The following is a 16,160-nucleotide window of genomic DNA, read 5'->3' on the forward strand; positions in this document are numbered from 1 at the left end:
GTGACATTTCCTAGAGAAATAAAATAATAAAAAAATGGATAATATTTTAATAGTTTTAATAATTTAAATTTAATAATTTTGATTATAATCTTTTATTTAATGTTTTCCGCAACCAGAATCTTTTTTTGGTAACATATACTGAAAAATCACACATAATAAGTTTTATAAATCAAAATCATATATTTTTAATATACTTGTCTGTTCAATAGTTTAAATATCAGATAAAGAACAATATGATTTTGTAAAAAATATTTATTAAGAGTGTACAAATAAAAAACTTATAAGGCTTTCGACTATATACTTTATCCATGTAGTGTACATACATATAACAAATTGTAATTTTTACTTCTCGCGATTGAATGTGTAGAATCACATCTTCAGCAGTCGAAATGTCAAGAGATCGACTAGATGTATTCTTCTTCAAAAGGAAGACATACACAACACAACATACGCAAGCGGGTTTCCCCAAGACTATTAAATTATCTAATTCTCGCAAATCTCAGATCTACGGTCTAGTATCGTACGCGTTATTTTGTAGAATTACATTCGCGTCTAAGAAAATATCATGCGCTTTTATGCAATAAAGTATTTTACTAAAACGAAACAATAAAGTCAACAGCATGTAAAAAATAATTCACCCACATTTCTCAAATTTAATCTATCGACATAAAAATTATTATTGTAATTAACTTCATGCAGAATAATGCATAAATTACGAATTGTAGAATTACCGTTGATTTATTATATCAAAATGCATGTACTGTTAAGTATTCGCTTTCCTGCGCATTATATCGCGTTTATGCTAAAAAAACTACGCATTTCATTATAAGTCTGCATGGTATTAAATTAAATCGGTTTACAAATATGTGCAACAGAACAATCCGTTTAGCTGAAATGAAATTTAGTAGTAAATTAAAATTATTATACCGATTATACGTTTAAATTAGTTTACGCGATAACGGCAATAAAATTCAAGCAATACTTGTTTCGCAAAATATATATTGAAATTGCAAACTCTCTTTTATTGTGCATAGACAGTCATAATTTATATAACGATCGCAATCACTACAAAAATATAAGTATAATATAATATAATATAATTTGTATCTCTGATATATGATAGGCTTCAAAGTTTTCTTTCGATCGTCCGTTTCGTTGTAAAAAGTTTTCACATAACTTACTTACACAAAATAATATAATTAACAATCTTATTTCTATGGATTACGAATACTTATACATTATATATATATATATATATATATATTGCATTGTTGATTAAAATAATCGATAAAACATAGGAATAAATTGTTATATAAACGGAGTAATTCTATGATTACATCTAATATCTATCTTTTATAAAAATATAACTTCTTAGAGAGTAACTAGATAAATTATCCACTATTCTGATCGTTACAAAAGGCCGTTGGAAGTAACTGTTGCGTACTCCAAAATCAAACGATTACCCCAAGTGTCTTCATTTATTACTTCTTTCGGCGATCTCGGCGTAATTATGAATTCAATGGCACTCAAAGGATACAAAACGCGCTAATGAATGAAATTATGTATTCCTGACGTTAAAAAGTTGAAAAAACGATCACAGTACGAAATGAGAGTTTTACAATGTGTTCCGTGAATAAGAAATTCCGTTAAAGAAATTCTAAGATACGAAAATACAACGTGCATTGATTTGCATTTTAATTTCGTGGTGCAGTACCTGCGCGCTACTAATCTGTCGCGAACGCTTCTCAACGCTTGCCATCGTCCATTCTATTATATACACAAGACTGTATTATATTTAACGCGACAGGTATCTGTCTTCCTCTCTTAATCTACGGGCCTATACAATGTGTAATTCTATAAACTACTAACACAAAACTATCATGTCTCGCGATACGTAGGGGGCTCGAACCATGGACTCCCAATTGCTACTTAAGAGAACGTTGTAGCATCGGAGTGTATATCGTAGACCCATCGTCGAAGTCGATCAGAGACAAAACCTCGCGCAACCTCGCCGATGATCAGTGTCAAAAAGATCCAAAAGTCTGTACATTTTCACGTTGCATGAAATAAAACGCGAAATCAAAAACACTTTCTATATCTATCATTGTGATGCTGATTACAAATCAATCAAGTCGACGTGCTATTCGTCTGAGAGCTGCAAAAACTCTCAGAGTTGTGCTTGCAAACAAAATCGGCTCGCTTAGCTGGCATTATGAGAATAATTAACTAAAGATAATCTAATTCTTTCTTCTATATGCAATAGCACTTTGCTCATCCCCGGAAACTACAAGCAGTGGACAAGTAATTTTGATGGCGCCGCGACTTTACAATTAATTCTGGGCGCAAGAGAAGATCGCGCGAATCATCTATTTCGAGTATAGCGTAAGTCAACTTTTGAAAACTTTATTAATCCTTAATTAGTATAATATTGATAGATCGCCGAGATATATGTTATTTATTTATAAGATTTATATTATTATTAATTGACAGCAAATACGAAAAGTCGCGCCAGTTTTGTGTGCGCAGAACCGCGCATCACTGATTATATACATCGACGATTTTTCAAAGATCAATCGCAACGATCAATAGCGTTGCAAAAGTCGACTTACGCTATTTTCAAAATGACCTCGAAATTGATTCTCCTAATGCTGTTGCACGAGAGTGGGCCCGTTGCCGGGATTCCTCCAAGGATCCGGTATATCGAAGTGGGCTGGAACAGTGATGAGGGCATCGTCGGCGGTACGATCACCGCTGCAATTCGTCGGCTTGACGCGAGTCGTGTTTACGCACTCGATTGGCAGCTTGAAGAGCTCGAGCTTGTAATTGTAGCCCTGGCTGGCGATGCGGATTATCGTGTGCAGCGGCACTTCCATGTAGGGCAGTTCCTCGGGTTTCTTGTCGAGGAAGAATCCGATGATGCAGCGCAATACCGCCTGATGCGACACCACGAGCACGTTGTGGGACCGCTGCAACTCAGCAATCACCGGCTCGACACGTTGCATTGCGTCAATGTAACTCTCTCCCCACGGGTAACGATAACGCAGCTTGTCCTGATCGCGCCAGGCGAATTCCTGAAATTACATTGTTACGAAATTATTAATAAGTATGAGAGAAATAACGTTGCTGCGCTGTGTCATATGCGATCGATGGCTGCAATTTCGGATAAAAATGACGCATCACTTTATATTTAATCTTAACAAATTCTCTCTAAGCTCTCGGATATTTTTAGCAAATGATCGATAGCTTGCTTTAAATAATTATTGAGTTAAGTTTGTATTGAAATGTTGAGGGGTCATTACCTGTGGATAGTGCTCCTGCATCTCCTCGTAGGAGAGACCCTCGCACACCCCCGCGTGAAGCTCATTCAGAGCGGCTACGTGTTCCTGAGGAGCTTCGATGCCGCGTGCCGTTGCGATGGTTCTGCGAAGGCGGCTGGTGAGAACACGAAGATCGGGAATACGCATGGCGTTGAACTTGTTCGACAACGCTTGAGCATACCGCTCGCCTCTGGCACTCAGTACCGCATCACCGCCGACTTTACCGAGCACGTTGTACTCGCTCTCGCCGTGCTGTAATAATATATAAAAATAATATATATAAATGCTGTAATAATATATAAAAATATAAATAAAGAAAAGTATAAAATACGAAAAAGATGTAAAGTGGAATAAGAGAGAGCGAGATATTCTCATAAATATGCAAAAGTGTAAGAATATTAGATATAAAGTACAAAAGGCGTAAACTTTGAGAATAATTTTCCTTCTCCGCTAAGATATCTCATCCTCTTTTCAATATTAATTAATATGAATTAATATGAACTTATCTATTATAATATAGAGAAATATCGTTACTTGTTTGACTGCTTACCCTCGAGAAATAAAGAGTGTGCGGTCTTAGACTGATGTCTCCAAGATATCTGAGCACGCTGGTTTCAATATGACCGGACACTTTGCAGGTCTCGATATCCATGGTGACGGTGTCGATCTTGATCCTGGGATAGGTCCTCTCGTCCATGGGCTCGTACAATTGAGTGTAATAGGCGATCTTCGAGCGCACATCCTCCGCGGCCAATGCCGCATCCGCACCCACGTAGTCAATGCTGTGTCTCACGATCTCCTGCTGATTTTGCTCCAAGATCTCCGGATCATCGCAGACGCATTCGATGAACAAAACCCGATAACCGAGCTGGCCGGAAAAGTAGTCGTAGACCTCCGTGCGCTGCGCTCGCGTGATCAGCATGGCATCCAGAAGCTTGAAACAGGGAAAAGCTCTAAAGAATAACCGTGCGATATATTTCCTGAAACTAGTAATCAAGCGAGATTTTAATTAATTTCCTCACGCTATTATAAATTATGAAAGGCAATGTTATTGAAGAATATTGCTGTTCTCTCGCAGTCGCCCTGTCAAGAAAAGAAAAATAAATGTCCTGAATACTTACTGCTATGTTATTTCCAGATGCCAGCCATGCTGCACAATCCTGCATAGCATCCCTCTGAGCGAGAGCCCTTAAAGCATTGTTGGCTGCATTATCCGATCGGAAGTGCTCGTGAGGTGTACGGGTATCAAGCCGTTTTCTTCGATAATCGCTCACGCGAAATACTGGAATGATAAAAAGCGTATATTATTAAAATGACTGTGTTCATTCTTAGAGTCGTGTAACAAATTTATTGAATAGAAATATATTTGTTTTATTACAAGTATGTATTTACCCTTCGTGGTCATGCCATTCCAATTGAGTCTGCGAGCAAGACTCTGTCCAATTTGGCTTTTCCCACGAGCCGGTAAACCACAAGTGGCTATGATGACTCCCGCGAATTTGCGCGATGACTTCGATGTACCCAACATTCTTCCCGCAACCTTCTCTTTGCCGGGATCTACGAAAAAAATAGTAAGATAATATAAAGCATGACGATAAAAATATATATTTTTAAAAATATGTATTAATATACATGTTTAAGTACACTCTTCTTAGCAATATTAAATGTCATAAACGATAAAAGATACATTTAATGATTTTTAAAAACTTTTATTCACGCTGAACATAAATAAAACTTTTTAAAAATTATAGGGCAAAGTGTAATTATAATTCATTAGTCAGAGCTTTGTTGTATGAGACATTTCATATGACGTGAAAATATTTTGGCAATATGTATGTTCATCTACAAACGTGAACAGCAGTAATGTGAGAATTAGTGGTTAGGCATATGTGATTTTTCGCAATATGACTGTGACGTCTAAAGTTACAGAAACGTAGACGAAAATGTGCACTTTGAAAATAACATTGATCGTAAATTCTAGACAAACACATTCCAACACGTCCAAAACACTTAAATAAAAGCATATTCAGCAATATAAGTTATTCATTAATTTCTACCGTTACAAATATTATATATGTAATTTTTATGAAGTATTCTAAACATATACGAAGAACTTGTGAAATATCTTTATTGAAAAAAGTCATTAGTTTTTATTTCTTTAGCCTGATTAAATAGATTAATAAGCATGAAAAATTAATTGTCATTGTCAAAAAATTACTATACGAAATATGTGCAATTTAAATTTAAAAATTTTTGTTAAATCAATTTTGTGCAATTTTGTGTCAAAAATATATTATTACATGTCGTAACGTTGTTCCATTATTACATCTTTGCGCAATTGCTACCGCACTTTACTTTTAAAATCATCATTATTGATTTTGCGTATATAAATCATCTTACCTAACACACACATGTTTCCGTAAAATTATAAAGATTAAAGAGAACGTAGACTGCTTGATGTCGTCAGACACGTTTGATAAAAGTGACTGAAAGAAGATCGGGAAACCCGGGTACTCTAGATTTCTACACTCTGTACAAATCTGATGAATACTGAGACGTCGAATGTGCGAGCAATCAAATATATGATGCCTCGTGTCCCACCAGGGACGGACTTTATATTTAGAATTGCAAGCACGCGTGCATTGGTTTTGTTTGGGCTTTCCCGTGCGTTGCAGCCAATTTTAACTTATTTTTTCAACGTAGTACAATTCCTATTATCTGACACTGTCACAATTTGCGAGAAAGAAATAATTATTCGAGATAATTATTTTTATTTTCTTTGAAGTTTGTAAATACTGTGCTTTATCATTATTAACCATTTTTCTACAGTGATAGATGCCAGGAGAAATAATGCACATCACAATTATACGTTACTTCTTTCAGATATTGTATCAATAATATCACAATCAGTTATCAATGATATGGTTTAACAATAAAAATTTGGTGATCATTATTCCAAGTGATAGATATCGTTCTTATCCATAAATAAAGCAAAAAATGGCAACTAAAGAAGTTCTCAGAAAATATGAAGTATTATTTGCTCGTCTATATAAACCAGTTTGTCTTTATCTATATCCGGAATATAATGCAGCTGTTCCTTGCGTTCCTTGTGTTTTGTATCATCTAATTGATATCATCGATAGATAATAATAATAATTTGGCCTTCCAATCACAACGATGTACGTTGTGCGTTCTTTCAAGATCTGAATTGCATCAGAATTTAATATCATTTATTAAAAATTTATGACGATTCATTTATTCAGTTATCTCTGTGACGTCTGACGTCTTTTATATCCACAAAAGGATTTGTGTGATTGAAAGCGATTGTACAGTAGCTCTGAAGCTCCCTGTACTTATATAAGAACATACGTAGCAGATAAGAGACAATTTAGTTCCTGAAGAATATAGTGATAAGCTATCGATGTCTCAATGTCATTCAAAAATAATAAATAGAAGATACAGCTTCAGATACGATTTTGTCGTAGTAGACGGATAAAAAAAAACGTAGTTTTTCGCAACTACTGAAACTTCTACCGCTTCCCCGAAATGTTGCAACGCGGTTTAATGTAAAAACAAGTTCAGATCTATATGCAAATTACAGGGTACTTTACTTACAAAAAAACAGGTTGTAGCATAAATAATTTCTTGCAATCTTTGCGCATAAATTATTCTAATTACCATTGTGCGCATTATGTAACGTTGACTGTACGACATACTCTCTATCGTTACATTCGCATGAGAAGTAATGATCAACTTCTGGTAATCGATTTCAATTATATACAAGTTTAGATCGAACAATACGATATCGATTAATTGATAGAATTATATTACAAGATGGATTACCATCGAAGAAATCCGATCCGACGTGAAATGTCTATCGTCTGTGAGTCTGTCGTTTGTAATAGAAGACTAATGTTTTATAGGTACACACACAAATAAAGGAATGAATGTGTATAGTAAAAATTATACGTATTCTAAAGTGAGTAAAAATTAATATTTAGATTAAAAAACTAAATGCAAATGTGTTTTCGTCTTTTAATCGTATACGATTAAAGCATTCGAACAAAACAGTCGTATAAAGCAGAATATTATTTATTTTTCTCGCATATACGCGATCAAAAATATTACATACAGAAAATAAAAGTGGTGGACTTTAATGCAATGGAACGCATCCATGTATTTATGTAAGTCCTTTATAATTTTAGCCAACATAATTTTAGCCAAGTGCCTAGAGTATAGACAATGGCAGTACGGACTTACATACGTATTCTTTGTCAACGTTATAACGTAATTAAAATTTAAACACATAAAATTCCGTTAATTTTGTGCAATAAATGGAAAGTGAAACATAAATGCGGTATTGAACAGAGCAGTCATATAATATTGCCGATGGCGACCTCAATACTCAGGCTGTTCTTTTCCTTTCACTTTTGCATTTCCTTTGAATGGCATTAAACTAACTTCCAATACAGTAAGAAAAATTAATTAATTTATAATGCGTTATGTGATGCATGTATTATGCGCATAAATTTTTTTCCTAAACTGCTGAACGTGGGAACATACATTGCAAATTTCTCTTTTTCCTACTTTAATATGCAATCAAGTTTTTTTGGAAATGTTGCTGAAATAAGTCAGGTAATTGTTGATTGTAACAATAAAGGATGACATAAATAAGGTAAATGCATACACGGATAGCAACTTCTTAAAATACATATCTATTGTCTGATCAAATAGAGCTGTTCGCAGTCGTGTTAATTATATCGCACTTGTTAGTATAACAGATAATTTAAAACAAGGAAATTATGCTGTTGTTTATGAGAAAATCACCAGTTGATGCGACTTTCCTTATAAGTCATACCAGGAAAGATTAATATAATAGCTGCGATAATAATTCTGCCCAATCAAAATTTATTAAACTTAAAGTTTATTACTTTAAAAGCATACTTAATCACACACATAATAAATACTCTAATAAATTTTAAATATTTTAAAAAACTGTTGAGTAATGTGAAGTACATGCGTGTACTTTCCCATACACTTAAAATAATTTCGTGATACTAATTATTTAATCATATTTAGATAAGCTGCTTTACACACAGATAACACAGACGGAAGCTTGAAAAAACCGTGACGTGTAGAAAGACGATATGGATTACATAAGCGGACATTAACATCTCTCGATATCAAGTGCGAGACGATTCCGCGCGAGACTTTACCTTGATGCTGCTCTTCCGCGTTGGGGACCATGTTGGTTGTTACGTCAGCGTACAAGGGTGTTTCCGTGCTAGTCGATCTCCCGGCGAGATCGATCTTCTTCTCCTGCAGGATGCCGACTTGTAGGGCAAGTTTCCTGACCGCGAGACAGTAACCCAGTAACGGAGCCGCCAGCAGATCAAAGCATGCGGCAACCCAGGGCATAACCGGGAAACCCGTATAACGGAGAACGACGAGTCCTGTGGACGCTCGGTTCTCCCTTCTGGCTACGACGAGGTCACGATCGATTGAGGAATATGAGTGCGAGGATCCTCGGAACGAAGGGAAGCCCGATACGGTCGGTCGCTCGAAAAGGCCAACGAGCAAGAGCCACCTCTACTCTATCGCGCGAATACTCTAGCCACAAATAATCGCGCCAGCTTGGCTGGTCCTGCTCCTTCCACTTCTGCTTCCTGGCCGAGTATCCGGCTAAAGCTCTTCCGAGAAGTGGTCGCTGCTCGTGTGCCGTATTATGGACAGCAGGTCCTCCCTCATTCCAATTTGCTTGATCCTCACTTCCGGAGCCAGTTTGCGGGCTTCCTTGGGATCGGTCAGAGAAAAGCTCAGGCCTCTAGGTCGCGGCGTGCCGCGCGATTCCCTGTCGCTCACTCTTCTCTTCCTACTACTGCTATTGACAATGATGATATTGTCGCAGCTGGTGTCGTTGCTCGTAAACGGCAATGCGCGCGCGCGCGAGCGAGTATACGCGCTGGTAATTTACATAGTAACAACGTCTGGCCGCGATCTCGCCAATTGTTCTTTCTTTGATCTCGGGGTCACTACTATGATCACTCTAATGTCCTTACTTTATCGCCGATTTCTCTTCCTCCCGCTCGTGCTCCCCCGCGCGACAAAACTTGATTGATGTGATACACGCAGATGTTCACCCAGGCAATAGAAATTTCCTTTTACGGATGTTCCTCGAGGCTTCTCGTTGATGTTCTCTCAGTCTCGGCTTTGGCTCCTGAGCTTACTGCTTCAGAGAACACGCTCTATCGCGACAAGACCACAAGTATACTCGGCTGGACGAGAATAGACTGTGCTTACGCTGCGGACGTAGCCGGTCGATACGTGCTTCTCGGCTTGCCGACGACTAGTAGTTCTGGTTCCACGGCGGCTTTTAGCAGCATCGACCAGAACCCACGAGCGAACGTACTCCGACATGGCGAGCCAATGGAGAATCGGTTGACCCCTCTACGCATCATGTTCTCGGATAAAATTTGCGCGCCATGGGCGAACATTCGTTTTCCCATATAGCCGTGAGTCGAAGCATCCATCCCATCTAAAAGCCACGAACGTTTCAGCGTAAATTTCTTTATCCGTGAACTAAACACTTTCTTTGTCTATATTCGCGATTGACTCCATTTTGCATCCGGTTGGATCTTAAAACTTTGAATTATCTTACTTTTTAAAATTTACCCAACTCAAGTTTGATCTCTCAAAATTTTAACATTAAATTAGATTTAAATTAAAATTTGTTAAATTTTCAAAGATTTAACAAATCGTTTGTCCTTGTCTGATATATTACTAAACTATAATTCTCGTTGACGTACGCAATTGACGACGTTCTAGCACATGCTCGACATGAGAATTTTAAATTGGTTTATGTTATGTCTGATGAAACCGGCTTGAATTTTTCTTGGCCGATTGCACGTCCAAAGTCCACGGCTGTTTTTCCTATTTTCACGTAATCGTTTGGCAAACGACCATCTAAGCGCGTATACGCTCGGCGTCATTGAGTTAAATGAGGAGACACCGGATCATTAATGTCCTGACCTGCCGGGTAATTACATCACGTGTAAGCCACTATATGGAGCAACTCCTCCGCCGAATAGTGGACTTTGGAACCGCTTTCAAATAACGCCATTCAAAGAGAAACAAATTTTTCCAAGAAAATCGCTTACACACGTAGGTGGATTAATATTAGAACGCCAAGGTATGAGCGTGATGCATACCTCATTTTAGTCTATTGATATAATGGACGCATTTTGTATGGATTTACATATACTATTTTTTTACAATCTTTAAAATAATAAACTGACTTATATTAAAAATAAGAACTATCTTCTACAAATGCATATGCAATCTACTGCATCTCTTCTTTCTTCACGAAAGAACTATAAATAAATGTGCCCATTCCAAAGGTGTTAACAGACGAAAGAAAACTTAACCAGATATATTAAGCTGTGCTATGTATTAAGCTATATTAAGCTATGCTATGATATATCAAACGTTCCTGTTTAAACAGAAGAAATTGTATTCTTGCGTTTATTTGCTTGTAACACGTATAGCACGTAAAAACTGTAACTTCAGCTTTATATTTTATATATTGTACAAGTAAGACTTTCAGTACTCTCAGTACGTCTACCATAAATTTTGATAAAACTTTAAAGCCAGATAAAACCTAAAAGCTTCCGGAAATCAATAGTTGAAGAATATCCTGTTTACGCTGATAAGACACTCGTAAATAATAGCACCGCGAGACATTAGATTTTTACGTCTAAGTAGGTAAACGTCAGAAGCAGATGATAACGGGAAAGTACTTTAAACGTGCATCTGCCGCTGCACGTGATATATGCTATGCCGATGCGTGATAAAGGTCATACATGATCCAATGGATCGTAACAAAATGAAGCTATAAGACTCCATTCGCGATTAACTTCAAACGTCCCGTTGTAAGTAAACTATTCTCTCATTAACGTATTGCAGACATTTAATGTTTCTATGTACGCTAACTTGATTCCTAAATTAAAGAAAAATCGATAAGGGATTTTTGTTCTTTTCTCTAAACAGAAAATGTTCCACAAACGCATTGGGAGTCTTGCAGAGTGACAGTAATGGCAGTAAAGACAGGAAAAAGCGCGATACTACTTGTACAAACACATACTCACCAATCTTCATAAAAATTTATTGATATAATGTGCATTATTAGTTAATGGTCAATTTGAATTCCAGTATAATGAAGTTCTAGCGGATTAATTGAAAGAATGATCGGCAAACGAAGGTCCGTATACGTACGACTGTTGCGTCTCTTAGCGTATACTTAAGTTGTACTTACAAATATATCCATTATGAATCACTGATTTGTCGAATCGCCATTTATGTAAATTAAAATAAGGAAACTTCGCATACTTGCAACGTATCTTTAATTCTGCGATCAATTCTTGGAAGCAATTAAGAGAAATTCTATTTTATAATTTATTTCTACAAATCAGTTAATATGTTACGCAAATTAGGATAATTTTCTGATTCTAAAATCTTTAAAGATTTTAAAGATTTTAATATATTACTAAATTCAATTACATATATATAATTGGTTTAGAATTTAGTAGTAACAATGAAATATAATTTTGTTAATTAATTCGTATTAAGATCCTTTTAATATATTTATTAATTACTCAATTTTGTATTATACTTAATAAATTGTTTTTTCTTTCGGTAGAAATATTTAATCTAAGGAAAATAATATTTTTAATCCCTCTTGTAAAGTGTCCTGGCTTAGTTTCAGATGCGAAACATCAAAGCTTGTCATTGACGAGTTCTATTCTAAAACGATTCAGTCAGCGAACATCTGCATACAGGCCTGCGGTTACTATCGTCCATTAACCAGAATAGTCATGCTTCTAGATCGAAGGCTAGAGTTAGATGATAAAGATTGTGCGCCCATCGTTCTTTACATGTCTAAATACATATATAAAGAATATTTTTCAAACTAAATTATGAAACACGATAATAGCATTGTCACGGACGGTACAATAGCGAACACGTATAACAGACTCCGTTAACAAAGCTCATAATTAATATGTTTGTCATAACATATGATGGATTTTTTTCTTGAAGAGGCTAAGAGTATCTCACAATTTTTACTATACATTTCGCGCAAAATAAAGTTTATTCTAATTATTATTATATGAAAATTCGTACTTTCTTTTTACAATAAAAATGATGATGAAAAGAAAGAGAAATAAAAGAACAATAATACAACACAAATAAATAAAATTATTATTTATTACACAATATACAATTATTGAAGATGGAGAATGGAATGGGGGATATTGTTCAACACAACTGTACATACATCGAGAAAATACGTATATAAATACATACACCGCTCAGAAAATTCCGATTGAATGTGCAAGGCCTGCATAAATATGCAGCGTTGTTGCACCCATGACAAAGGTAGTGATCGCCTTAATAATAAGCGTTGACCATGGACCAGCTAACAAAAGTGACGTAAGAAAATCTAGCACCAGCGGCCTGTACACCGTGAGTATGAGCATACTAATCACTACGGGAACTAAACCACGTCGTAAATCGTGCCTCGACCACAACCAAACCAATGTTGCGGTCGTTATATGTTGAACCTGTTAAGAATAATTCATATAAATTTTCTCTGACACGGTTACAAAATCCTTGTTCTCTAACAGTCCTTAAACATCTGAAATAAAATTTACCAAGTTTATATTTGACTCGAGACTCTTTTGGATGTACTTCCAATCGAACTCAGCACCACGCGCTCCAACCCAGAGTAACAAAAACCTCGTGAGCAATACCTCTGCTCCTGCCCAGCCTATACCAGCAGTTAATACCTTGGCATGGCCCTTTCCCGGTATACCATTCAGTACTAGCAGAATTCCTACCAGGTCTGCTAAGTCGATAGATGACTTTAGAAACTCCTACAAATATATATCTTTATTTAGCACTTTAGAGTGGCATACTGCGAGCAGTTTTGCTATAACAATAAATAAAATAACAAATAAAATAAATAAAATACTATTTATTTTTTTATGTAAATAAATTGTGCTCTTCTACGTCGTTCTAAAGGTTCTACGGATCCATGGCAAAATTGACAGAAGGAAATGAGCGATAAGAGATCAATAGGTTATTTATTTTTGGACAATATAAAGCAAGTATGATGGACGATGAAGCAAAAATTTAATTGCAAAAAGTATTGCTTGAAAGAAATCTGATAATTTACTGGTTACATACTCCAAACACATCGAACCCTTCTTCTCCAACATTGTCAGCTGTAGGAAAAAATGTGGCAAGCGCTAGCATTTTTACAAGTTGAGTGAAGATGTAGATACCACCCGCTTGGATGCATTTCCAGAAAGCACCGTATTCTGACCTGAAAAAACACTTTTCTTCGTTATCAGCACCGCTACATTTATAGGTTAGGATAAAAAAGAAAAAGATCTGTGATACTTACAGGCCAGAATATTTATACGTCAAGTAGTATGGCACGTATACCAACGCCAAGCAGTTTCCAAAATGATACAATGTCATTTTCAGTTATATTCAATCAATTTAAGGTGTCATCCAAGAAATGAACGATTCATGATAAAATTATGGATACTGATACCGCACTGTCGCGAACTACAGTATTCTGTTGGAACTTGGAACCATGAATCGACCAGACATTTCTTCGTCAGTCTCTGTCAGTAAGGGCGAGTTCTGTATTGCCAATTCCGAGTTAAAATGATGGTTTGATAAAAATGTTGCTAATAATTATATATATATAATAATCTTGGGAAAAAATAATATAAATTATGTATTATGTTAAAAGTACAAGAGAAATATTAATTTTTCATTACTGTTGAAAAGTTTTCATGAGAAAAAAGTGAGAGCGGAAATCGATCGAGAACTTTTTAGGTTATACGCGTCACATGTGCGAGGTGAAAACTTTTATAGATTTAACAAATAGTAAATCATTGCGTGTTTTCTCTGCTTATTTACGTGCTAATTTTATTTCTAAAACTTTATATATCGTAAAATACATTACATTTTCTAATAATTTAAAATTGTGGTTTGCAACTCGGAGATATAAACAAAAGTACGTTAAAATTTTCTTGTAAAGAAAAATAGTCAATGGAACGTTTCTCTCGCGCATTCATTTTCACTGCTTTTATTCGACTTGGTATTGGCCCTTTGTGGTAGAAGATTTTTTTGATGGCACATTACACAGTCCCCCTTTTATATTTTAACCCCTTTGAAAGGGGTATAGTCACCCCTTTCCCCATAAAAAGGGGTAGCTGCTAAAAAAGGGTGTTGCAGCAGCAGAAGTATTGGCCATGGTTTTTCTATGATTTGTGTTAAACATATATTAAAATCTTTGTATCTTCCATTTAAAAATACTCGTTCCAGGCATGGTATATGTGTATCTTTAAGTTAATCAGTCAACATCTATTAATGATGTGGAAAAGGTAGGATATTGATAAGGCATCTATCAATACGTGTTGCATAAGTATTAGATTAGTCAATTTCTCTTCTGTTTACAGTCAAAATTGATAGGGTACTACGCATGGGCCATGGGATTTAGACTGCTCCGTCGGGGCATGCTCCGTGTCCCGGAGACTGCTCGCTGTCCCTCTCCAGTTGCCTTCCATGGAGGATAACATCCTGGGGGTTGGCCGGGAGCTGCCCGCGATTGGGCAGAATCTCATTGGATCTACCCCAGAGGCTACTCTGCATGGAAAGGGTAGCTCAGTCTGTCGCTGGCTGCCGTTGAATTTCCTTCACAGTGGATTTTTGATTAATCAGTTGTCAGGATGTCATGCTCATCTGAGGCATTATCTGACTTTTCAAGTGTGCAACTGTCCGAGTGTACATACTATGCTGTGAAAAATGGTTTGTGTCTTTCCAAAAACTTACAAAATGCTGTGAAATATTTGGCTGTACTTTACTTTCTTATATACTTATAAGCCTATATTTTTAGAAATTATTTTTAATTTTCTAAAAGTAAGCCAGGAAAGATTCTATTATCTTTATATTATAATTGAACTAGTTTTTTTTACATAAAGAAATAAATAAAAAAGTGTTTGACTGAAACTGCACATACTTTATATTGTCTACATATATCTTGCAAGTATTTTAATACATTTTTATTATATAAGTTTTCGAGCATTTTTATAATATTGGAGACACATATTAAATAAGGTTCAAAACTTTTGACTTATGAGTAATATGAAATAACAAAGAATGTAAAGCTTTATTTTACATTTTTATTTTAATTCTACTAAATATCAAAATTAATAGATACCAAAATGATTGAAACAAAATCAGATATAAATATAAAAAGAAATTGTAATTTTTACATAAAATAACAAAATACGTGACAATAATATAATAACATGCGTGTTATGTGATTCTTAACCTTTGACTATCTTATATTCTAAATTTAAATTATAAAAATTTGAAACTATAATGTTAGGTGAAATAGAAAATACCGAAATATTACTACCTTTTGAACGCCAACATCAAATATTACAACAGCGAAAATATATTAAATAATAATATAGCACTCATTGCCAGTTAATTTTGATCTCAATTTATGCTTCTCTTTATGTCATGTTTTCATTAATAATTCGAAAACAATTGCGACAATTCTTAATTATTATATATAGTTTTAATTGCTATTTCTAACGTTGGAAATAGCTTTGAGAGACTTTTTTTAAACAAAATTTTCGTCAGTAGTCTTCAGAAATACGTGAATATGTAGCAAACGTAAATTATTATTTCATCAGTAGTGATAGTCCGGATAGATACTGCGTTCCTTGACTTGTGATTAAGCTTTGTGCCTTAGGCTGAGAG

General features: G+C 35.4%; 2 protein-coding genes and 1 long non-coding RNA gene across 4 annotated transcripts; 1 reads left to right on the forward strand and 2 right to left on the reverse strand.

Annotated features, from left to right (window-relative positions):
- Positions 1–234: 234 nt before the first annotated feature.
- On the reverse strand, positions 235–11,913 carry LOC105277490 (6-phosphofructo-2-kinase/fructose-2,6-bisphosphatase). 2 transcript variants are annotated; one of them, XM_011335877.3, is made up of 6 exons: positions 8,534–11,913; positions 4,710–4,874; positions 4,439–4,599; positions 3,868–4,251; positions 3,300–3,569; positions 235–3,071 (listed from the first exon to the last, which is right to left on the reverse strand). In XM_011335877.3, the coding sequence occupies exons 1-6, from the start codon at positions 8,733–8,735 to the stop codon at positions 2,643–2,645; spliced, it is 1,611 nt and encodes a 536-aa protein (XP_011334179.1). In that variant the 5' UTR covers positions 8,736–11,913; the 3' UTR covers positions 235–2,642. The 2 variants fall into 2 exon arrangements, with proteins under 2 accessions (XP_011334179.1, XP_011334180.1); XM_011335878.2 differs by having other exon boundaries at positions 5,718–8,636.
- Positions 11,914–12,560: 647 nt separating this feature from the next.
- On the reverse strand, positions 12,561–13,954 carry LOC105277492 (transmembrane protein 147). Its single transcript, XM_011335879.3, has 4 exons — positions 13,780–13,954; positions 13,560–13,698; positions 13,025–13,246; positions 12,561–12,934 (listed from the first exon to the last, which is right to left on the reverse strand). The coding sequence occupies exons 1-4, from the start codon at positions 13,854–13,856 to the stop codon at positions 12,683–12,685; spliced, it is 690 nt and encodes a 229-aa protein (XP_011334181.1). The 5' UTR covers positions 13,857–13,954; the 3' UTR covers positions 12,561–12,682.
- A 93-nt stretch (positions 13,955–14,047) lies between these two features.
- LOC105277491 lies at positions 14,048–15,694 on the forward strand. Its single transcript, XR_893631.3, has 2 exons — positions 14,048–14,773; positions 14,849–15,694. It is a non-coding gene; the product is annotated as an uncharacterized LOC105277491 (long non-coding RNA).
- Positions 15,695–16,160: the final 466 nt, after the last annotated feature.

Source organism: Ooceraea biroi, chromosome 3 (genome assembly GCF_003672135.1).
Source record: "Ooceraea biroi isolate clonal line C1 chromosome 3, Obir_v5.4, whole genome shotgun sequence".
Classification (NCBI taxonomy): Eukaryota; Metazoa; Arthropoda; class Insecta; order Hymenoptera; family Formicidae; genus Ooceraea; species Ooceraea biroi.